This window comes from Thermobia domestica, chromosome 10 (assembly GCF_964235325.1).
Source record: "Thermobia domestica chromosome 10, izTheDome1.hap1.1, whole genome shotgun sequence".
Lineage (NCBI taxonomy): Eukaryota > Metazoa > Arthropoda > Insecta > Zygentoma > Lepismatidae > Thermobia > Thermobia domestica.
Genome location: NC_137463.1, coordinates 106,290,277 through 106,314,555, shown reverse-complemented (window position 1 = coordinate 106,314,555; position 24,279 = coordinate 106,290,277). Strand labels below are relative to the sequence as shown.

Below are 24,279 nucleotides of genomic sequence, written 5' to 3'. Positions count from 1 at the left end.
GAAGTGGCTAATAATTCAACAGGAGATGGCACACAGCAAATGCGAGGTAATGTGTCATACATCAACACCAATAGCCTTGCCATAAAGATTTTCCTTTGCCATGTGGAAATCGCATATTATTACGGAATTCATAATTGTTTTCTGAAACAACCTCCTGGATTATTTTAGCTACACATTGGAAAAGGTGAGCTAATTCTTTTCACCCACAAATTTTCAACCATCTTAAAAAGTTCGTTACTGAATTCTCTATGTCTGTGTGTGTTATTTTGCATAAGCCCTCTATTCGATAGAGCATCAAAAACTATCTAAAAGAAGTGATGGAATTTTTCGCGTCTCTTGTACCATTCTTGAGTTTTGGCCAATAAAGTTCCGATTGCGGGAGACTTAAGGAGCCATATCTCGGTAACCTAAGTCATAGAGAGATGATATTGATGTTGATCAATACCTAAGAGGATGGTGAACATTTTGGTACCAAATAATAACCGGTGGCCACTGTTCCCCAGATATTAGCAAAAATAGTTGTTTCGGGAGATTTAAGGAGTCATACCTCGGGAACCGTGAGTCATAGAGAGAGGATTTTTTGCGACTTTTTCAATTTTGAGCCCTTCATTTTGAGCATGTGTCTTCGTAAAACAACGTATCAGAGAACGTTTTAACAGAACTCGTAAGCAAAACATGTGGAGAAAATTTAGTACTCAAGGACAAATGGATATACATATTACAAGAATTGTTTAATGAGTATAATAATAAAGCACATAGAACAATTGGTATAAAGCATGCAAAAGTTAATAATAAAAAATAATTATTCCGACAACGCTCTTGGAGTATTCTCAATGGTTAAATATGAATCCAAGGTGGAACTTTTTGCCTCTCGAGATAAGATTTTACAACTTTTGGACTGGTACCACTGACACTGGCGGAAACGGAAGTACAAGTTAAGTTCGTGAGAAAAAAGAAAAAATAAAAAAAATAAAAACATCCTGAGGGCAAGAAAGTTAGCGAGAAGAAACAGACTGAAGAAAGGCGTGAGCCAATGGATGACGTGGAGAAGAACGTTACTGGAGATATTACAGTTCAGAAGGAAGCAATTAATCCATCATTTGACATAAAAAGGTATATAAAACGGAAAAGCTACATAGTGTAAATATTAATTGTGAGCCTTAAGTCTGATACGCGAAATATAGTGTAGAACACAGTATTTGAATTTTCAGCGAACATCTGTACTGGAATTGACAGTTGTCAAAATTTGCATTACATGAACATTGTATAAGTTTCTGAAGATAGTAACTTCAGTGTTGTGTTGTTAATTAGCAAGGGATTGGGTGTTGGTATGAGAGGTTGGGAAAATGTACAACTATTGCGCGTGAAGGTACAGTAGCTGTACACATTGTGACTTAAAAAATCTTAGTGTAGTAGAGATGTAGGATATAGTATACGAGAGTGCCTCATCATTTAGCGAGGACTCACGAAGTGCAGTCTTTTAAGGATTATTCATTGAGGATATAGGAACTTGAAAATGAGGTAAAAATGCGACTTTCATTTAATTACTGAGTAATATAAAATAAAATGTACGTCGGTTTGCGTTGCGTTTCGCTGTGTTTTATGGTATGCGAAGAATAATAATGTGCCCTTGTACGTAGTGTATGAGTATATGTGGGGGATTTGAAACACATATCGCATGTCACGTGCACGTGGATGCTTCTTAGTACTTCTAAATGTAATAAAATCATTCTTATACGTAGTGCAACAGTAGGAAGTATCCACGCGCACAGGTCATGAGGCACTGTTGTATACTATTACCGAGATGTAAATTAAGGGTATCTGGTCCAGTAAGTTCCCGTTACTTCTGTTGCTTAATGAAAAAATACCTAATAGTAATTTCAGGGTTGCCAAGTATTATAGCATCTTAATAATGTTACTTCCGTGACCGATGAAAGTCGTAACTGCAAGTTGCGCCCCCTTTGTGGGCATAATTAATTAAAGTGCACTAGTTAAGGAGTTAGTTGGCCTTTGTACTGCAGAATAGGTCCAGTATTTTCAGGCTGAAAAACTTAAAGTGTTTGTCATGTATGAGGAAATTCACTGTCATAACCATAGAAAGTGTTTCTTTCCTCGGTGCACATTTACTTCGAGAGGACTTTAGCATTTTGTGTGTAAATACTGCGTTCGGAGGTATTCTATAAAAACTACAGTGTAAAAAATATAAACCAAACTGTTCTAGGTGACCATTAAAATGGACGAATGCTGTATAACTGAATCGCAGCAGGAGGGCCCAAGGGGTAGGAAGAGAATGCATTTGTAAACGGGCAGGCGCGTCAGCGATGATGAGTATGAACGTAAACGACGATGTCGCTAAAAAAAAACTAGGTTAGGTGCTTACTCAACACATTAATTGCAATTCACTGTTTGTACAATTCCGACACTGCCTTGAGCAATCTATGGACCCTCTCGTTTGTCAGGAGATTTGAACAAGTACCTTGATGAATAATTGGATAATATTTAGCAGAAGGAATCAAGCTATTTTTCGGTAGTTTCTGTTCACATTAGGTTAGTTAATGTTAGATTATATTAGTATAGGGGTTCAGCATAATTTTCGAAAAACATGATAGAATTTCGCTTATTTATATTAATATTAGGTTATTTCAGGTTAGTTTAGTTTAGGTTAAGTTAAACTTGGTTATGTTATGTTAGCTCTAAGTACTTGCATCTTCCATTTCTCCCGTAAATTTTGTATTTTTTACGTACTTCTGGACCCCTTCTGCTAAACATCTACTGAATAATCTTTCCTGTGCTCACTCCCCCCCCCCTCCCGAGCGTTTCTAGTCACGCTACCTCCTCTCTGTTTGAGAGTGAAGAGAATTTTTCTCAGCATTCAATACTAGCTTATTTCTGTCAAACATTTCGCCACTTTCTGCAGTACAGGCATATTCGATAGACTGATTCTTACGGAGGTGTAACTTATATCCTTCGTCTTTCAGACAGTTGTATGCTTTTCAGCAGTCAATATATGACCGTTGTTCGTAGTATAACTTTATCCTTTATAATGGTAAGAAACGTTTCCTTGCTCTTCTACTGGCAGTAGAAAAAACTTCGAATTATTTCCTCGCTGAACGTCCCCAAAACCCACTGCCGCTCCAATCAACGATTTCTCCCACTTCACGTATTCGTCTAGAAATTCTAACCACCCAATCTACAAACACCTCTGTACAAAAATTGCTCCAATTCACCATTGTGCGACGGCCATATTTAAGCTCGTGGCACAATAAAACTTCCTTACCTTTTCTAATTCTGCACCAATACACTATAAATAATAACATCTCTATCGACAACTTTGTGTCCTCGAAAAAATAAAAAAGTACCTTTTACTGCCGACTTTTGCCAATGACATTTAACATCATCAACACGATGTTTACATTTGAAAATGTAAATGTTCCTCCGTCTTTATTTGCACGCTCCAAGTTCAATAATCCGTGCCGCTCCATAAAACATAATAAAAATCGAAATGTCACATGCGATTACCATCTTTTAATGTTGGATATGAATTTCCCCATTACCCCATAATAATATATGTCAGCATTCCTTCCTAGTACAAACAACACTCAGCTTTTAACACTTGAAAGTCCACATTGCACTCACTCTCTTAGTATGAATTTCATGAAAAAAAAATCAATACACCTTTTCATTCCTGTAAATTTTACCTATTTTTCCCATTTCTGGACATATTCTCCGTCAATTTAACCCGTTTAGTTTACCAAAACTCCTTTATATGTTTATCCTACCTGTCCATCTGACTGAGAGACAAAATATCTCAAATACTACTTGGTAGATCATCAATTTTGGCCGAGATGTTGTGGATTTGCAGTTAGGAATCATGTCCATAATGGAAATTATTCAAATCTGAAGTGATAGTAAATTGTTTCCGGTATTTACATTTATTATTATAAAATAAAAACATCCCTGCAATAGATTAAAAGAGTCGAAGATTATATTACATTCCCACGTTAATCTCTCTACTAAAGCCGGAAGTGGTAGAAGTCCAGGATTTGTCCAAATGGGCGCTCGTGTTGGACTCACCTTAAAAAAGGCGTGTTTAAGCTTTTTATTAGTATACAAGGTGTTACCCAAAATATCCGAGAATATCATTGTAATAGTCATGAAACTATATTTACGTCCTAATGCCCTTCGTCACCTTCAAAGTAGCCCCCTTCGGCATGTATGTAACGATCCCGGTATTTTCCCCATTTTTAGAAGCACTCTTGGAAGTCCGCAGGGTGAAGGGTTTCAGGACCCGTTGCGGTTCCACTTGGATGTCTTCAATGGAGTCAAAACGTCGCCCTTTCAACGCAAGTTTCATCTTCGGAAAGAGATTAAATCGCATTGGGCTGTGTCAGGGGAGTGGGACGGTAGGGGACCGTTCTATTTTGTTTTTGGCCAGGAATTCCCTCACAATGAGCGAGGTGTGCGCGGGCGCGTTGTCATGGTGCAGAAAACTATCTTTTGTTTGCCACAGCTCTGGCCGTTTGCACCGAACATCTTCCCACAGTCTCTTCAAAATCTCGCAGTAAAACTTTTTCCCGTTGATATTCTGACCAGGTGGAACAAACTCCTTATGCACAATTCCTCAAATGTTGAAAAAAATGATCAGCATCGACTTGATGTTGCTGCAAACTTGTCGAGCTTTTCCGGCCTTGCAAAGGATGGCATCTTCCATTGTGGTGATTGCTACTTCGTTTGCAGGTCATAACCATAGACCAGCGTTTCCCAACCTTTTTCAACTTGCGGCACACTACAGGTGTAACTTGAATTCTCGCGGCACACCCATATATATATAATTACTATTATTATTTGTAAATATAAAATATCGTGGTATTTTAATGTGATTACTGATCTCCTTCTTACAGAGAAGAAAGCTCGATCACTGATTTTCCCCCGTGGTAAATCATTATGCTTATTTTTCATTCTAATTTTAAAATAGAAAACAATAGAAATGAAATATAGAATTCGGGTTTTTAAAAATCCACTTTCTCTTTCGAAAACTGTATCTAACCTTTAACTAAAAGGGAAGATGACTAAATAAGGAACAAATAAACAAATCTTCTATACTTTAAAAACACAAATGTAGGTAATTTGTATGCATGTTTGCTTTGTTGAATTTATTGAATGATATGTTAAAATTTCAAGTTACGAAATAGTCTGCAACAATAAAGAAGCAATAATGGTTATGACAATGATAAATACGTTTTTTAACATTAAAAATGTACAGAAAAGTAACACAATATGAAACTTAAAATTGTAGATTTATAGTAGAGGTTCTAGTAAGGTGAAATACAAATATATATTTTCCTCTATGTCTTGCAATCTGGTTCCTATATAATTAATAATTTGTTTCGATTTCCTCGCGGCACACCAGCGGCCCATTCGCGGCACACCGGTTGGGAAACGCTGCCATAGACCCAAGATTCATTATCTGTAATGACTCTGAATAAGAACTTTGAACACTCGAACTCTTCGTTGCAGGTCAATGTACGTCTGAATCGTGAGGTTTTTTAGGGTCAATGCTGAGAAGGTGAAGGTTAAACTTCACTTGACTCCGTGCACTCTCACCAAATGTCTCTTTCAACATGAGGTGGGTTTCGGCTGCAATTTTTTTCAACTTTATGCAAATCCGTTGCTCCGTAACGTCAGCCATTTGACAAATCGCAGGAACACTGAAACACGTCCTGCCATGCACAACTACAACTCACAACTGAATGCACCAAAGATGATGCAACTTTTTGGTGCAGTAGCTAATACATGTACACTCATGTCCAAAATTATTGTCGCATTTCTATAAATATGTTGTACGAATATAATTTGATAACGAATTCGCCCGACATTTCTTACAATGTTATTATGTGTATAATCGGCAAAGACGTGTATGTGGCAAATTTCATGTCAAAAGAGCAGTAAATAAGAACAATAAAACAAAAATAAAACTTTGTCCATTTAGCAACATTTTGTTTTACTGACTCTGATTTTCGTATTTATAATTCTTTTGCTATGAAATTTACCACAAATATACATTTCTCGATTATACACATAGTAGCAGTATTAAAAGTACCCTACAAAATCATTATCAAATTATATTGTTAATGACAGTTATAGATATGCAACAAGCAGTTTGGACATGAGTGTACCTCGAGACTTGTAGCGGCAGAATGTCGTACTGCTGCTGGTTTCCAAGTTTTAAAAAAATTGATATTTTGGAAAAAGCACCTCGTATTATTGGTCTAAAGCTGGGAATATTTCTTTATATGCATTTAGTTTGGTGCGATCAACAAAGACGGATAAGCAACAAGGGAAAGGGTCAAGATTCGAAATTAGCAAAAACACAAAAACAGTTTTTTTTTTCTTTCTTTTTTTATCTCGAAATTAGTCTTACAACCTTGAGAAGTTGATGTATACTGAAATGTATTTATTTTGGCGTGCGGGATGGGTGACGAAGATATGGGATATGTGTGTGTGTGTGGAAAAATTGACATGAAATAAATGGTAGTCATGAATATCCATTTCGGCGCGAAAAAACAGTGACTTAGCAGAGTTTAAATTCAAATTTAACAATATAATGCAAAAATTGTTCGACTGATTTTGAATACTCTTGGTATAAGAAAAGACCTTCGCTTGTGAAGGTTCATAGGCGGTTCTAGGATAGCCAGGTGCGGTTCTAGGATATTTTGTACCCTAGGCGAAAAACATGTCTGCCCCTAAAATCTTCTACCCCAAACCAAAGTGAAGCCTAGTCACTCCTAACATTTTCACCACAGCATATCATTGCTACCATTTGTTTAAGCCTTAAATAAAATAAAACTTACTCCCAATGCTTCTCTCTATGGCATTGATAAGTAATCTATAAGCCAATTATTTGCAAAACATTTTTATTGCTGTGGCATTTGGAATGAAATTTTACTAATATAACCACACGGCAACAGGAAATTAAAGTTTTATTGTAATGTAAATCGTGCCGATGTCCACTGTAAATATAAAACAAAAGATGATGGTAATTCTTTCTAAAAAGATTCCATAGAAAACATGATTTGTGACTACAATGTGTCAAAAAATTTAACTTTTGCCTGTTTAAGGAAATCAAAAGTTAAGAGTTACTATAAACAGCTTTGTGTTTTGAACAATTCATACGTTAATAATTAGTCTAAAGTAGTAATAGAAAGTTTATATTTACATATAATATTTATTGGAGTAGCTTTATCTACATGCAACAAATATCATAGAAAAATCAGTTCTGTTTGCACCAGTGTAAAAACCAACATAAAGTTTGTGATGTTGGGATAGTATATTTTATTATTTACAGAAGTCTCGCACTCACTGTTTGAGATAAATTGAGCAACAGCATTTATAACCTTAATAGTACTTTCCTTGTTTTCATACTTGCAAACTCTTTCATTGGGACTGTCGGGTCTATTTTTAATTTCATTTACTTATTTCAATAGATACCAACATACAGCATAACGAGTGCCATTTACACAGGGAAACATAACAAACATGTATTAACAATAGAAAAAATGAAAATAATAATAATAATAAAAAAAAATCTTCAATGACGCTGTTGAAGTCTCTCATTACTATGGTTTTAACCTACCTGTTTCCTTCTGATGTAAAATGTCACTAGTTTCGTCATATATTACTTTTACTTCATTGTCATCATGGTCTGTTGTTGCCATGTACTTCTGTATTATTACAATATCCTCTGGTTGTGTACTTAGCTTTACAAACATCGAGCAGTCACTGTAGTATTCCACTTTTTTGTTATTATTATTTCGTTTCCCATTGCTATCGCGACACCATTCTCTGCCGTAACGCCACCCAAATAGAATAATGTATGATTTCCAGATTCTGTTTCACCTTTTCCGGAATGTCGCACTTCGCTCAAATCCACTAATTCCACTTTTATTAAACTTTCAAGTTTACCTGCATGTCCTAAAGTTCGTACGTTTCAGGTTGCTATGCTTAAATGGAAGTTACTATTTTTTCCTTTGATGATAATCCACCCGGAGTTTCGAAGTGGCAACTGTTTTTACCAGGAAGAGCCATCATTGTGTGTGTGTGTGTTTTTTTTTTTTTTTTTTTTCCTCATTCTTCATCCTTCTTGGAGAAAAGTAATGTGGTAGTATTCCCATTTCCTGTACGTATTCCTCTACCGTTGACCATTTTGAAGTTATCCTCCTTTTAGGACGGTTTCCCATCCTAAGGTCAAGAAGGTGCTTTGACCTCTACCAGCTCCTCTGCTCTCCGAGGAGGCCGTTGGTGGTGGCTAACTCCTTATCCTGGGAGTATCAGTCGGTCCCCATCTACGTTGGCCGCCTAAGATGTTGCTTTCTTTCTTCCATGAGGAGGTGTACGTTGGGATTTTTCCTTTGTTTAGGATGAGATCCAAAGGCATTACTCAAACTTCTCCAGTACTTTTAGAAAGTCCAGGTTGGTTAGAAAACGTTAAGTATCCCATGTAATTTCGAACTTCGGATTATCGTTTATTCTATTCGTTTGATAGCCATCTCCAGAGACAATTCGAATTCTTTCTCGCTGATCCATTCAGTGGATGATTCATTGATGGCCCTTCCGCTCAATTCTGTTTGAACTAGAGTCTACCCTAGCGTTTTCGGGTCAGTTTTCAGGTGACTGCATTTCTTTTTCTAGTCAAAATACAGGAGAACTTCTAGGACACCTAATATAAGGCTCCAGAAAAAGAAATCTGTTCACACCTATGTCACCCCTTGTATGTACAGCTTGCGTCTCTCCATCCTCCTAATTATGGAATATCAATGTGTGTATACCTAGAAATAATGATTGTGTGTATAATCTATATGTACTGTATATATCGAATATTTCTGACTGAGTCTTAATCAAATTGTATCTCCAAGTATTTCAAGCAGTGAATTCTCCCAAAATACGGTGGTTTAAAAAAAAAAAAAAAAAAAATCTCAAATAATTACTGAAGTAATACTCTTCAATATAGATTTATTTCTCGTACTATTTTATAGGCTTGATTATCAATCAGAATTCGCTGGTTACAATTACAGCTAGCAGACTAATCTTATAAAGTATTTAATTCTCAATTACGATATTATAAACCATTTAATGCTCAATAACCATATTGCAGCATTCTCCAAATTCTGTACGTTACTATAAACAGGACAACCAGCTTAAATACTGAATGACCCACTTTGTTCCAGGTACTTGCCTATTACTAAAGCACTTATTGTCATAACATTCTCTTTCACCTACATTTTCCTCACAAGTTGTAGTTGCATGCGTTTTGTGTTCGAACGATAAAGAGGGAGGAGGAGGGGGGGGGGAGACAGAAAAAACAAGTCAATAACATAGTACACAACGTTGTGGAAGGTAAACGGTGAAGTGTGTAGCAGTTTACTGAATAGGGTATGAAGGTGTTAGGTGCTCAATTCAAACACAAACTTAGCGAGAAAATTTACAATATGTATATGTGTCACTTTTCTATTAAGAAAAGGAAAAAGCTTATGGCTATAGTTAAGAGTTAGTGATTGGGATTAAGATAAAGATCATGTATAGTGCACCATCAGTAAATCGTAGCTGAGATTTGTAAGAATATCAAACATCTAAAACATCACTCAGCTCTACCACTTGAGTTTTTAGGTTCTCAAATTAAGTAAAACTTGAAGAGAGAATACTCGGCACCCCAGGAATGAAAAATCAATTATTCACTGCATTTATATAAATATGTGTAGGCTATACTTCCTCCAAAATTCTTGTGTCGTGTAGAAATTCCTTTCAGATTGAAAATCTTGGTTTAGTAATACTAATGTTACAATAATTGTGTATGGGTTCCATAGCTGAATTTAATTTAGGTATACAGTATCATAATTGTTTGAATAAGGGTTTTGTTCATTTTCAAGTATGGTGCAGCTTCCAATGAAAATAACGCTATCGTCACCTGCAGCTCGAGAATGGATCAGTCAGCGGAGAGAGAATATTCGACCATGGACGGTTTTCCTCAACACCAACAACTTCAAAACTCCGCAAAGTTTACCTCGCCTCAGCAAGAGAATAATGAAGAACATAGAGCATTTCCAAAGCAATTACCTGTTTGTCTTCATAGGATTGATACTATACTGCATGTAAGTAAACATGTGTTCTGAATTTAGCATATCAATTAACAGTTAACATACTATTGGCTTGAATTTTATCCTATTATTTTCTCTGCTTTCTGCATTCTTATTTTGTGTACATGATTTCGGGGTCAATTGCTGTGGAGCACAAAGCTATGGATAGAAACTAGAGTGGTGGTTTGAATCCTACTTAAAGTATTAACTCCCGTTTCATATATCCTCTGGGCTGAAAGAGGAAGTTTAACTCCAATCAGTCAAATGAAATCTGCATTCCGGATTTTTCTCTCCGGACTACCGCAAAGGATAGCTTAATTGGCTAATTGACTGGGAGATGTTAATGATTCCGTACAGCCAGGACCTGGCACAGTCAGACTATCATTTGTTTTGGTCTCTGCAGAACTTCCTGAAAAGAAGTTCTGTAGCGAAACGGGATTACGATTGCTGGAAAAACTGTAATCGAACAAAATGGTTACGATTTTTCATAAAGTTATTTTCAAATCACAATAAATGTATTTTCAATTTTGACCTCCAAAGGGTCAATATTTTTTACATAATCTGATAGATATTATATATCATATAAACGTGGGACGTAAAACTCAAATATTTCATTTTCATTTCATTTCATTATATATCATAATGAATAGCTTATACAAGTGATTTTATATTATATTTCAGAATCACCTCACCATCCCTTTTGATTGCTGTAGCCGTTAGTTTTGGTGCTGGCTATATTATTTCGTTAAAACATTCAGAAAGGAAACTTGTTATTTTTGGTCACGAACTAACGTTAGCTCAACAATATGGGATAGTAGCTGTGTGTTCACTGCCTGTATTTTATTGGGCTGGTGCAGGAGCAGCTCTGTTTTGGGTATTAGGTAAGTTTAATGTAGAAAATTTAATAGTTAAATTTCTTTTTAATTGTAATAGAGTTGAGTGGATATGGTACATGTAATCTAAATCTGTGCCATGAAACTATTCTTGGCTTGTATCCGCAACTGAGTAACTCCACATTCATATAAGTACGTACCATTGCTTAGAGTTAGGCATAAGCCTTTGTACAAAACCAAACATAATCACACATCATAATTCATAGATATTTAATGCATTATACTTCCACATTATATAATAGAATTTCTGTTACTAATAGTACTCCAAACTAATCCATACATAACATATCAACCTTACTTGATATAGAGATTCCAAATTTACGTATCTATCTTAATCCGAATACATCCAAACTGATTTGCTTACACAGAAATAACCCATCAACAAACTTCAATATAAAAACATGTGCCACTATTCCGTAACATTACCAGTCCGTATCTTAGTAGTCTCATTCCAAACACAAGTCTCATTACCAACATTTTAGTAGTAGAGTTCATGTTGCAAAATATGTGTCTTTTACAATGTAATTACTAGTGTAAACTACATTTTTTTCATCTCACTTTCGTGATTCATAATTGTACACATACATACATGATCATGTATATACAAGTACTGATCAGTTTAATTGAAACATCTGAAAAAAGTACAACTTGCTAGATTAATATAGCATTGGAACATCTTTCGACCTTAGAACAGCTCATATCTGACATGGTATGGAGTCATAGAAGTCGTGAATAATAGCAAGTGGAATATTATACCATTCCGCGTGCAGTGTATCGCTCAGTTCCGTGTGAGAGAATGGAGGCCGAAATCTGCATCGAATTTGTGTCTCCAAAATAGATCACAGATGTGCAATTATGTTCAAGTCTGGGAATTGGATGGGCCAGGGGAAGTGCTCGACTTCATTCCAGTGTTCCTCAAATCATTCCGCAACATCTTCAGCTGTATCTTCCTAGGTATACTATCATTCTGGAATTTGACGTTATTGCCCAAAAGTAACATCAGATCATAGAATGCACATGTCTCCTAAAATTATGACATAATCACGAGCAGTGATGTGGCCGATAAGCTTCATCACAGAACTCACTGGAACTTAGGATGTTGCGCCCAACAGCATCACAGAGGAGCCGCCACACACAAACACGGCCTGTGATCTGAAATAAGGTGAACAATGATTCACTCAACCATATCACACGTTTCCAGTCATAAACGGTCTATGTTGCATGATCGCGGAACCGTTGGCGCCGTGCTACAACATCATTAACATCATGGTCGCTTATCAACTGTTTTACCTGTGCAAATATTCCATGTCATATAACTAACGGCGAACTGTAATTGTTGGCACAGGCTGTGGGAGATGCTGCTTGAATTCGTGCGTCATTTGCACTGCAGTCCACGACAGTTCTGAATGACAATCCGCTTTAATGCTCGGCTTGATCTGTCACTGAGGGTTTTCTTCGGACTACTGTTCCCCTTTGACGATGTGTTTTTGCCGTGAGTTTTGTGAGCTGTCATCACCTTAGACACACTCCTTGTCCCTTGAAATACACTCAACGCACTTGTAACTTCTCGCTCACACAATATAATCGGGCACCAACAATTTTCCCACTGGAAATCAGAGAAGTCGCCCATTTTACACTACCACTGTCTCCTCAGTTCACTGCACACTTCCGTTTTACTGCATTCCACGCAACTCACCATCACCAACAGCCCAGCGCTGAGGTTGCTGCCGCCTCACCGTTACCAAGCCATCTGATTGGTTTCCAGCAGTGTGTGTTTCCATTACATTAATATAATTGATGGAAAACTGGAAAGCTTAAAACCATAATTATAATAATTTTTATTAGGAATGAAGTTCTCATTATGTCAAGAAATATTTTTTTAAAATGAAGCAGCAATATATTTCCCAGCTCTCCACGAATTAAAATATATTCAGATAGTTTAAAATATATCAGCGTAAAATTTAGTTTCATTATAATTCATGTATTGGTCATTTTTATCCACAGTTCATGTTTTAAAGGACATGTGTAAGTAACAACTTATTTTAAAGACCACCTTAAACTGTAGCCAGGTTCGCGTTTCACGTAACCTCAGTGCTGAAAAGTAACGCTAAACTTCAGCCAGGCTACCAGCTCTATAAAGACTTAAATATGTTGCGGAGAGAAGTTACTTAAAGTTTTTAAGAAGCTAATTTAATCAAAAAATAATAAATAAATAAATAAATAAATAAAATGAGTTCCAGTTGGATTTACAAACTAGCATTCGATAGATAATGATTATTTCTAAAATTTTGTATTCGTTAAACTAGGTCTTTGATCCCGTTACAATAGACATTTGTGAAACAGTCAGTTCACGTAAGAGTATTTTAATTTTAAGTGTGAATATATTGATTGTGCTGTGTCCATGTTGAATTGCAACATAGTTTAGTAAAGCGCACGATAATTGTACGCATTCAAAATACCTGCTTTCGAACTACTAAAAGCTGATGCTAAAGTTATTAATTCAGAGAATGTGGCAGATTTAAGTGTATCGTATATCATGGAGCTTGTAATCCAGCATTAAGAGAGTAATCTCTCCTTTCTGTTGAGTAAACGTAAAACATATGAAGTTAAATGTACATTCAGAAGTGTGTTCGTTAAGTTTTCGTTACACACTTAGTATTTACCTTTATTCATTCATTCTTAATATTTACCTGATGTGAAGAAAACGTAAAGAAACATCAGTGAGAATGGTAGACACCTGATGGGGACTACTTTATGACAAAATATGCTCCAGCATAGGAAGAATTGATACTAAAAATAATTTCATAGATATATTGCAGAATTTACCTCATAGGTACGCCAACAGATTGTGCCTCGTCGAGCTCAATCAGCCTAACAGCCTTAAAAAATATCTACTTGGAAAAATACTTATCTTTATCTGATATTTGCACCAATATAAAGTAATATAAAAGTTTGTAACGGCTTGTTGGGCTTGAACATGTAGTTGAGTAAAACTTGCTTTAATGCTGATCTTTTGTGATTATTTTTTTTTTTTTTTTTTTTTTTTTTCAGGAGCGTCCTTTTTTATAATCGCTCTTCACGCTTCCTTTTTTAATGACAATGTGCTCACTCCTGAGGAAGAACGTTTCGATCTCGTAGTGGAAGAAGTGTAACAGGTTGGCTATATGTAAGTTCTACTATTGTTTTAATGTTTATTAATAAACATCTCATTAGTGCCTGAAAAATAATGTTAGCGATACATGAAAATAATAACAGGGAGGTCTTTACTGCGTTTCCACCACTTTTTCACTTATTTTTTGTAAAAATTCGATAATAACAAGAAAGCAGGATTGAATACAAGATTGTATTACATGAACTAATATTTATTTCCAAGATTTCCATAATGTTGAGTGCCCGACAGTTACTTCGTCATAACTGCGCACTCAGTTTCATGGCTTATGAGAGAAAGATCTGAAAGCAGTTATTACTTCATATTAATAGTATTTGTAGATATCGTCTTTCTTAGTATCTAAATTTTTGATGGTCTTTATTGTCTAAGTTGTTCAATAAAATTAAAAGAAAAAGGATGAGAAGCGTAGATGAGTCTCTTCAACGTGAAAATTACCAGAAAATCCTCTTTTTATCTTGGTTTCCTTTGGAAAAAAGTCTCAAAACCAGAAATCAGATTCAGTTTTCTTAGTAGATTACTGGTAACAAGTTCTTCACAAACAGGGTAGGTACATTAAAATGATTAGATAAGAGCTGTGAAGTGTAGCAATATTTCATTTTCTCTTTCGGATAACTTCTTTGTTTACTGTGTGTATAGCATAGCTTCTTTAACTAATAAAAGCTTACATGAAAAAGTAAAGGGGTAAATGACTTCTAGTTCCTTTTTCCCGACATTACGTAAACTTGTATATTGATGTGCGGATATAGGCTGTTTAAACCTCCTGTTAACCAGTTCAGAATCTCTTCATCCTAGAACTTTCGACAAACTGTACATTTCACTCTTCTGAGAAAGTAGTCTCCAAAATATGACACTGTTAAAATCCATAACCAAGATCCTATGTATGCAGTTTGTCCCAGCATCAAATACTTTGTTTCGTTATGACAAAAATGTTCAATCCTGGTTTCGCTGATGCTGGAGGTACAGGCAGGGTATGTTTTTATATACAGCGACTACCAATTTTTCACCTTGCTAAGTGTCGTTGAGTTACATTGAGATACAGTAACTCCATATCATTTCTGATCTGACTTTAATTCATAGTGTATTCAGTTTCGATCTTTATCATCGTTAAATCTTAGGTTAGGAATTCTCTGTAGCCAGGTAGATTGAATATTCAGATAAATGTAAAGTGAGGGACACTCTTATGCTTAGAATAAACTGTTATTTTTGTTAATTTCGTTGCTTTCGATGCTCGTCCCTTTTCTGAAAGGAGGATACAAGCTCTTTACTCAGCTTTCGATAATTGCACTCTCACTGTAAAACTTGGTGAAAATCTTATTCAGGGCGCAAAATTTCCGGTCGCTAGGTCGCCATTAGCGACTAGAAATTTAGAACTGGCGACCAGTGTTCGGTGCGAATGGTTTCTGCCTAAACTCACGGGCTGCGCAGTTTCTGTTTTGCACGAAAATAATTGTCACTGAGTCTTCACAACGGACATGAAAATTGAAGTCTTCACAACGTAATTCTTCCCTCCTTTCGCACCCTTAATCGAAATGGTTTCCCCTGCTCTTTGAAGCTAGAACAACTGGGGGGACAGTCCAGTGCCTAAGAAATCAACCAATCACGTCACGATGTCAGAAATAAATAAATAACAAAATAACTAAATACATAAAATATTTTTAAAAAATAGGTATTTGCACGAGATATCGTTATTACTGCAATCGACAACTGATACTTGATACTTCAGTGCAAGAGAAAGCGTTACACAAACGTGAAGTCTTAAAGTAAGATATTTTTTAACATGTACATGAATTGTCCAATTCAAAACTGATTATCCCAAATCTAATTGTCTGGTTTTGAAATTGTATACCCTGATGTAATCTCTTTCTTTGTCAAACCAAAGGCCGTGTGGGGGGGAGGACGACCTCTCATAATCTGTATGTGAGATACTGGCAACCTCATTCTTGGATTGGCGAGTGCATCTGACTTTGAAATTTTGCGCCCTGCCTTATTAGTTAAACACGAATTACCTTCCTCATCCAAGAATGCCGTATATTGTTACGATGATAATTATGACGCGAAATAGTTTGACTTATTCTATCTCCAAAGGACAGTTAAAAATAAAAAAGACATGTAGCTAAGTATTCATTTAATTCAGAGTTAATATTTATCCTACTTTCTGTTATTTTGTTTTAAAATCTGCAAAGTTAAGAATGGTCAGGTCAAGTAACTTAGTGTGATGTTCCAACAAAACATGTTGCTTAATCTTTGCATTATAGTGTACAGAAACTCATTTCATCCTTGATAGTAGTGACTTGTACCTATTTGCCTTAAGCTTTAAATCTCTTTTCCACCACCAATCATGTTCAGTGTGATGGCCCTGGAAATGAACACTTACGCGACATCAGAGCTTCCATTGATGCTCCATTCCTGACGATTTATGGAAATGTCTGAATGGAACAGCCTTGATAAAACAGGGTATCTATCGGTCACGAAATCAGAAAACGGTCATGAAATTTAGCTTTTAGGTCACGAATTTTTTTACCTGGAGAAATATGGTATAGACTGGAAATTTTTTTTCTATAAAACGTCAAAATTCACCACTAAAAATATCTATTTTCGGCTTTAGACCCTACCAAATCCCAAGCAAAGCACGTTTCTATCGCATGCATGAAAATTTGTCCCAATTCGCACCCAAATTCACTTTTCAGAATGTTACTAAATTTTATGGGTTGGGAAAGAAAAGGTCAGGAAAAAGTCACGAAATTTTATTTTGGAATTTGAGTAGACACCCTGTAAAATGTCTCATACGAGCTATGTAGGCCACTGCCATTTTGTCGGTGTAACTTGTGGCCTTGTTTTGGTGGATATGGACTTTGGCGGTCTCATTGCTATACGAAAAGGACATTTGGCGTTATATGGGATCTGAGACGTTCTGTATAGTAAGCAGCATTTATCTTCACCTTAGATTCCACTCTATGTATAGGAAGCTTTCCCTTGATACAGAAACGTTCCACTACCATAACAGGGTTTTCCCAAGTGGGTCCAGCCCCCCCCCCCAAAAAAAAAAACACCGTTTGTTTTCGGGTTGGACCTACCTAGGTTTTTGAGCTTTTTTCTAGTATATTATTCATACAACTAAGGTGATTACATTGAAAGTGATTTTTATCAGATTTTGGACTTTCCTTAGACGAATTAGATGCTTTCACATTAAGGTATACAACAACATTCAACATAAGACCTTTATAAACTTCTAAATGCACTGAATGAATAAAAGAAACTTGCCTTAGCTTGAGATAATTATAAAACAAATTAATGTATGGATTATGCTTATAGCCAGTTTAAAGTAAAATATGTAATTTTATATTTTAGAAAATACTTTCCGTCAGTTTACTTCAGTTATTTGTTGCTACTCTTCAAATAACCATTCTGTAGAATCAACACCAGCAATAGCGTAAAAATTCGTCAAATTTAAGAAGCTTAATGCTAACAGTTCCGAAGACTACGTAACGTTTGCTATTTCAGGTGCTGAATTCAAACTTCCGTACTAGTGCAATGTACAATTTAAAAGCTGCATTTTCGAAAAGAAAAAAACGTCGCGAAATAAGTGCTCGGGAAATTCCCACAATTCAACGCACAAAGCGACGCAACTAAATACTTCAACAATAAAACTATTTATTTTACACTGGAAAATATTTATGTCCTATAAGACATTTTGAAACATTTATTTTATAAAACATGAATTATATCTTGGTTTTAAAATAATATATTTGGTGTTCATATTTGGCGAACGTCACTGAGGCTCCTGGGATGATTCGATCTACATTTATTCGTTCGTCTGCCTGTACCACACCTACTGCAGGGTATCACTTTCGGTCTTTTAAGTTTAAATTTTCAGGGTACAAGCACGAGACACACTAAATTTCCTGTATAGGTTTTGGTGGCATACCAACGTAAAATTTCTAAATGGCGGCCATTCTTTTTTCGAAATAGCGGGTATCCACGCTATAAAGCGCAATTTTTTGTCTTTTAAGTTGAGATGTTCAGAGTAAAAGCACAAAACACTCTAAATTAGCTGTATATACTTTGGCGGGGATTCCAACCTAAAATTTCAAAATGGCGGCTTTTTTTTTCTTTTCAAAATGATGAGAATAGAAAATTATTGCAAGTTGTGACAATGATGATCTTGAAATATAAATCACATTTTAACACTTTTACCCCAAATACATTGAAATATTTCGAAAAAACCTAATTAAACCCGAAAAAACCATTATGGGCCCAGGTGGGTTGGGCTTTTTTTTTTAAAAAAAAAGAAAAAAGACTTTTTTTTTCAAACCCAGTACCATAAATCCCTTGGGAAACTTTCCTGGCATGTGCGAATCCACTGTATGTGCTCCTTTCCATCGATAGGACGGTAGTAAATTGCATGTATCTGCTTTGACCGTCGAATTGACCCATGCATCATCTAAGGTGATGGGGTAACGCCATTTATCACTCGATATATAGCGCTCACACACATTTGCATCGACTTCTGTGCCTTTGACCTGTTAAAACGAAACAACACAAAACGTCGAGCTACAACATTTGAGGAGCTCTAGAAAATATGCAAGGACGAATGGGCTAAACTAGATCAAGGCTGGGAGGTTTCTATATCGGTCAATTGTTTATCGTCAGGACTGTGATAGTAAACAGATCAAGTGGTTGAAAAGAGGTTTTACAGCCTAAGCAGGCAGGTGAAATTTCACTACCATAAAGATAAAATGACCCTTCTGTATTTCTTTCTAAAGAGGGAATTCCTCACCTTTTTATTGCGTCTATATTGTTGCAAGCACAAGGAACGAACAATTTACTGACCTAATGGTATGTCCAATCTTATAGTACCAATTTATTTGTTCCAGCGAGGCTTTCGCGTTGATCTAGCTAGGCACATTGGCATTATAAGGTTAGTCATATCGTTTAGTTAAGGAAAAGGTGTCAGATGGTTTCTATATCTAATTTTCGAGAGGTTCATTTTTGCATAATACACAAAGATCTAACCACTCTGTGGCTTAAGGAACTCAAGATCGTGGCAGAAACAAAAACGCCACAGAATCCTATTCTGTATTAAACCAGTCAAGTCGGGACAGACATCCTTCTTTCCGAAGATCTTGTTTAATATTATGTTCTCATCTTCTTTTAGACCTACCCAGGGATTTTCTTTTTTGTTCTGAGAATTTCGAACAAAATCTCTATAATAGACGCCATACGAATTTCTCGTACGAGCGACATTTCTCGTCCTCTTTTAGGCGTCTTGATATATCAACTCGTATAATATCTGACAGGGTGTCTATCGGTCACGAAAAAGTCACGAAATCAGAAACGGTAATGAAAGTCACGAAATTAAGGTGTTTTTTTACTGTGCAAATGTAAGTACAGATTGGAAAATTTTGTTCTGTAAAACGTCAAACTTCATCACCAAAAATGTTTATGGTCGGCTTTAGACGCTACCAAATCGCAGGCAAAGTACGTTTCTATCACATGGATGAAAATTAGGCCTAATTCGCACCCAAATTCGCTCTTGAAAATGTTAGGAAATTTTATGATTGGATAAAGAAAAGGTCACGAAAAAGTCACAAAATTTCAGTTTGGAATTTTTTTAGACACCCTGTCTGAAGACACGTATGTGTTGTGAAGTTCCACTTAATTTAATTTTCTCCTTTCACCCTTCTGTTTCCAAAATAACTTTTTTCTTTCACCTTTTATTCTTCCCGTACGCGTCTTTGGTGTGGAATACCAGAATCGATTTCCGGCGGTAGCTCATGTGGTTTGGATCCTACCGTTGAGGAGTGAAGAGTAGCTGCAAGTGTGATATAGCCGCTGAAAGAGACGCTAAACTCAAATTCAATTCAATCAGTAACTTTTTTCCATTAACCGGTTTGTTTATCGCTTCTGTCTCAAAAAATAACTTTTCCATTCACACTTTTGTTCATTCCTTCTGTCTCTAAATATGTATAACTGCTAATATCAACTCCAGGAGGCTGAATTCTACTTCAAGAATAGTGCCAAGGGGATATGCACTAACTCGCATACCCCTAACAAACAATAAATAGGTAAAAGTTGTGGAAGTGCTCTTTACACATAGTATAATTTTAATGAAGAATGAATAGGTTTGTTAAGTTACAACATAAAAATTAAGTTTTGTAAGAAAACTCACCTCGTAAGAATCCATTATTTCATTTAGAAATTCAAAGTATTCACTGAGATTGAAGTTATAAGCATATGAAGAACATTTTGCATAACATGTGTAAAGCCTCTATGATCCTTGATAAAACATACTCGCTTAAATATCCGAAATATTGGAAGGCTTCTAGGAATAGAGTTAGGTGAGTACTATTATTCTTTTAACGTTCGAATAAGAAGAAAACTATTGATTTGTTCAGAATTCACTACAGTTTGAATAGAGAGGCCCTTATCCACTAATTGTTGACTTCTAACTAGAATGTGTGTTTGTAGCAATAAATAAAAGCAGCAGAAAATCAGCACTGAATGTTCATGTATACGGACGTTGTAGACTTCATAAGAATTGATGCAGGATACATGAAAGCAAATGGGAAATAATGAATAAATAAATCGGTCTGGGAACAAGTGTAGATAAGACAAATTATTCAAAACATATACTTCTTCCGTTTAGAAACTCCGTACTGGCTACCGTGGGTTTACGTTTTTAAAATTTAGTCTTGGACAGGGTTGAGTGATTTAAATGGAATTTATTTTGCTTAAAACCGAAATAAAATGTAGTACTTAGCCCATTTTTGGACACTAATCGAATGTTAGTTAGAAACTAACATGTTAATCCATGGTATGTAATGGTAAGATCTTAATAAAGGAAGTTTAACCAAAATATCTAATTTTTTATATTAAGTTGAAGACCTATGAATTTTTTACAGTGTACTTACCTTCGTCATTTCATATTATACGGGAAACTTGAGAGGAAAGCTTGAATCCATTTAATATTTAATAATAGCACACACAGCAAACAGTTAGCACATTTTCAAAGCATGATTTCTCCTGAAGAAAGAAAGAAGGAAATAAATCATAAAACCAGAAACCGTCAACTAAGAACGGTTAATCTTAGTTAACGGAAAAGTTATTTTAAAAAGAAAAAAAATTAAAATCACTCAGTGGGATTCGAACCAAGTTCAATTTTTTTTTAAATTCTAACAGAAAGGAAGAACTAAACATGCACAGGTATCGAAAGAATAGTCCTTCCGTTCAGTTGTATTGATAGAGAGGAAATCCCCTAAAATCTCTGATTTTAAGATTTTCTTTGGATTAAAATGTGTGTGTGTTTGCTTTAACGAAACAAAGTTTTCTGCATTATTTTGCTCTGATGTTAACATTGTAGTAAGTAATGGAATAGTACCTGAATATTTCAAAGAGCAAACAGCAAGGTATGTTTGGAAGGCTTCACTACTCATTTTTTTCTTACGACTCCCGTCCTACTACTTCAGGTGCATTGTTGTCAAGTTTACAATTTTAAGAGACAGAAAAGTTCAGGCGCGTAAATATATTTTGGAGAAGTGTACATTAAGGGTTTGCGCTACGTAAAGGTTTCTAATGATAGTTGAAGCAATACCAGTGAGATACTCGGTGAGACATCAGAACCGGCGTTAAATCACGAAGCTTACATAACTGAAGTAACTGTTATGATGCATTGTGAAAGTGTAAAATAAGATTTAACTGTGATATTTGATTACTTCATACAACTTTAAAATTTTATCCTGAAACTTTGCTCATATAGTGCAAGCTCAGGATAGGTTGGTACACTGAGCTTTTCAAAGTTTGTTCGTTGATCAGTTTTCTTGTTTAAACAATGTTAAGTCAGGAAAAACATATTACCAAAGTTCCGAAGTGTTACCCTAAAAAGAGGTTTGTAAGCCTCGGTGATCGAACAGGAGAGAATTGGTTTTATAGAAAAGAGAAAAATGTAGATTAAAGTAATTTTCGTGTAGGATTGTAGTTAGGACAAAATATTTCAGAAATATAGACCTTTTATCTATATATGTGTAATATTATTGCTTGACAAACTTTTATGATTTGAACTTCTTTTTTGTTTCAGGATCTGTATAGTATGCTGTTTTTGTTACCAAAGAAACCACCGGATACTCTCCTTTTAAATTCTGTGATGTGCACAGATTCATTTGTGATTTATTTTTCTTCATGGCGGGAAATTATTCTTGTAATAAGAAGTCAAGGAGGGTTTTTCTTTAAATATTAAATGATGAACTGGAGATAGCACTTTTTATGGGTGACTCAAATATAAAAGTAACAGCGTTTAATTATGTTAAACTACGTAACGTACAGTATATTGACAATTTTCCACTGTTACGTATGCACAGACTAACAATTTTGAATATTTTGTTATTGGAACACGAAAACCTTTATATAATGCTTTTTTTATATTATTGTGTGTCTCGGATAGCAGCAAATAATCTGAGAATGTAAATTATATCGGGGAGATTGCAGATTGGGCTTCCATGCAGAAGGTTTAACACAAAACCCCTTATGAGCACGAAAATTATGTATCATAAATGTAATTTTGTATATTCATGAATTGTATTATTATTTGTACATAGGTTTAGCATTATTAACTTCAAGTATTTATTATAATCAAAATTTAACAATGAAAAATTTTAATGAAAGTAAATTTTCAAATAACTTACATCTGTTTCTTTTAATGTTTTATAAATTTGGAGTATGTCTCACCAAGGTTCTTTCATTTAGTTATCGATTCAGATTAAGCAAGATGTTGTTGTACCACATGGAAAAACTACGGGATTTGTTATATATAAGCAATATGGTGGATTATAAGATGTTTGACAGTTCTAGCAAAAACGAAAATGGGAAAGGCGAAAGACAATTTTACTTCGTATATCCGGGTCACATTTAATTTACGTATGTAAATACCCACTTCGTTTGTACTGTAAGAATTACCAGTTACTTAAAGAAGTGTTCTATGGACTAACTGATATTATACATGGTGGCCCAAAAGTAGGTATACAGACCAGCATCGATCAAGTGTGACATTTAAATTTATTAATATAATAAATTTATTTACTTTGGTTTGTTGCGAGCTTAAGATATAAATGAATGTAAATTAAGAACAAATAAGGAAGAAACTAAATCAATACCTCTATGGATAACAATAAGTAAATGATATAAAATGTCATGATCGATCAGTACGGGACTGTATACCTACTTTTGGGCCACCCTGTATATGCATACCCTTTCTAAGACGGAGATTATCGTCATTAAAAATTATTTTGATTCCTTATGAGCAAGCTGCACTAAGCTTATAATTTTAATAGTGTGGTGGTTAACCATCCATCGACGCCTCTGGGGATGTCTATATATCGACCCTGGATCTATTTTTATGTTTCATAAGCAGATTTTAATATACAGAGCAAATCAAAATGATGGACCTGATTTCAGAAATTTATTATTGTGAGACATGCGCTTCGAAAGGTTAAATTTCACAGTTTAGTTTTCACGTTGTGTTTCCACTTTCTACCGCTAAGTCACCAGCTAGCATGAAATGAATTGTTGATATTGACCAGAGTATGCTTCAAAACGTTTGGCTGGAGATAGACAACAAGTCTGACAGGAGATTGGCTTGATGCTTACGCGAGGTGCTCGCTCACATAGGACACTTATGATATGTTTGAAGTAAGCTTAGACAGTTTATCTTTCTTAACACATGTCTCACAATAACATATGTGTATTAGATTTCACAGAATAAATTTCTGAAATCGGGTCCATCACTTTGACTTGCCCTGTAGAGTACGATATTTCAAGTTTTATCTTCTAATAATCATATCAGTAAAGTCAGTAATAATCATATCAGTAATAATCATATCAGTAATCATATCATATCATATGAGTACAGTTATGGCTTGGCCACCTTCGTATAAACCAGTCGCTTTTGTTTAGACATGAAAATTTAGATGTGAAATTTTAGTACTAATATCACAGCAATTTGAGATTCAATTTCCATGGAATTTTGCAGAACAGTTATTCTCATGCAGAGGAACATTTTCATGTTTTATACATAAGGGACGTGCCCTTGCAATAT

General features: G+C 35.3%; 1 protein-coding gene across 2 annotated transcripts; it reads left to right on the top strand.

Annotated features, from left to right (window-relative positions):
* Window positions 1-953: 953 nt before the first annotated feature.
* LOC145662632 (prenylated Rab acceptor protein 1) lies at window positions 954-22,869 on the top strand. Of its 2 annotated transcripts, none has more exons than XM_081728397.1 (5): window positions 954-1,113; window positions 9,924-10,145; window positions 10,812-11,011; window positions 14,075-14,189; window positions 22,267-22,869. In XM_081728397.1, exons 1-4 carry the CDS (start codon window positions 1,034-1,036, stop codon window positions 14,173-14,175), a joined length of 603 nt encoding a protein of 200 aa, XP_081584523.1. In that variant the 5' UTR covers window positions 954-1,033; the 3' UTR covers window positions 14,176-14,189; window positions 22,267-22,869. The 2 variants fall into 2 exon arrangements, with proteins under 2 accessions (XP_081584523.1, XP_081584524.1); XM_081728398.1 differs by lacking the exon at window positions 954-1,113 and adding an exon at window positions 1,216-1,369.
* The last annotated feature ends 1,410 nt before the right edge of the window (window positions 22,870-24,279 follow it).

Coding starts and splice junctions, on each gene's coding strand:
- LOC145662632 (XM_081728397.1), top strand. CDS start 1,034: ATGGATGACGTGGAGAAGAACGTTACTGGAGATATTACAGTTCAGAAG. Junction 1,114..9,923: donor CCATCATTTGACATAAAAAG/GTATATAAAACG, acceptor TTCATTTTCAAG/TATGGTGCAGCTTCCAATGA. Junction 10,146..10,811: donor GGATTGATACTATACTGCAT/GTAAGTAAACAT, acceptor ATTATATTTCAG/AATCACCTCACCATCCCTTT.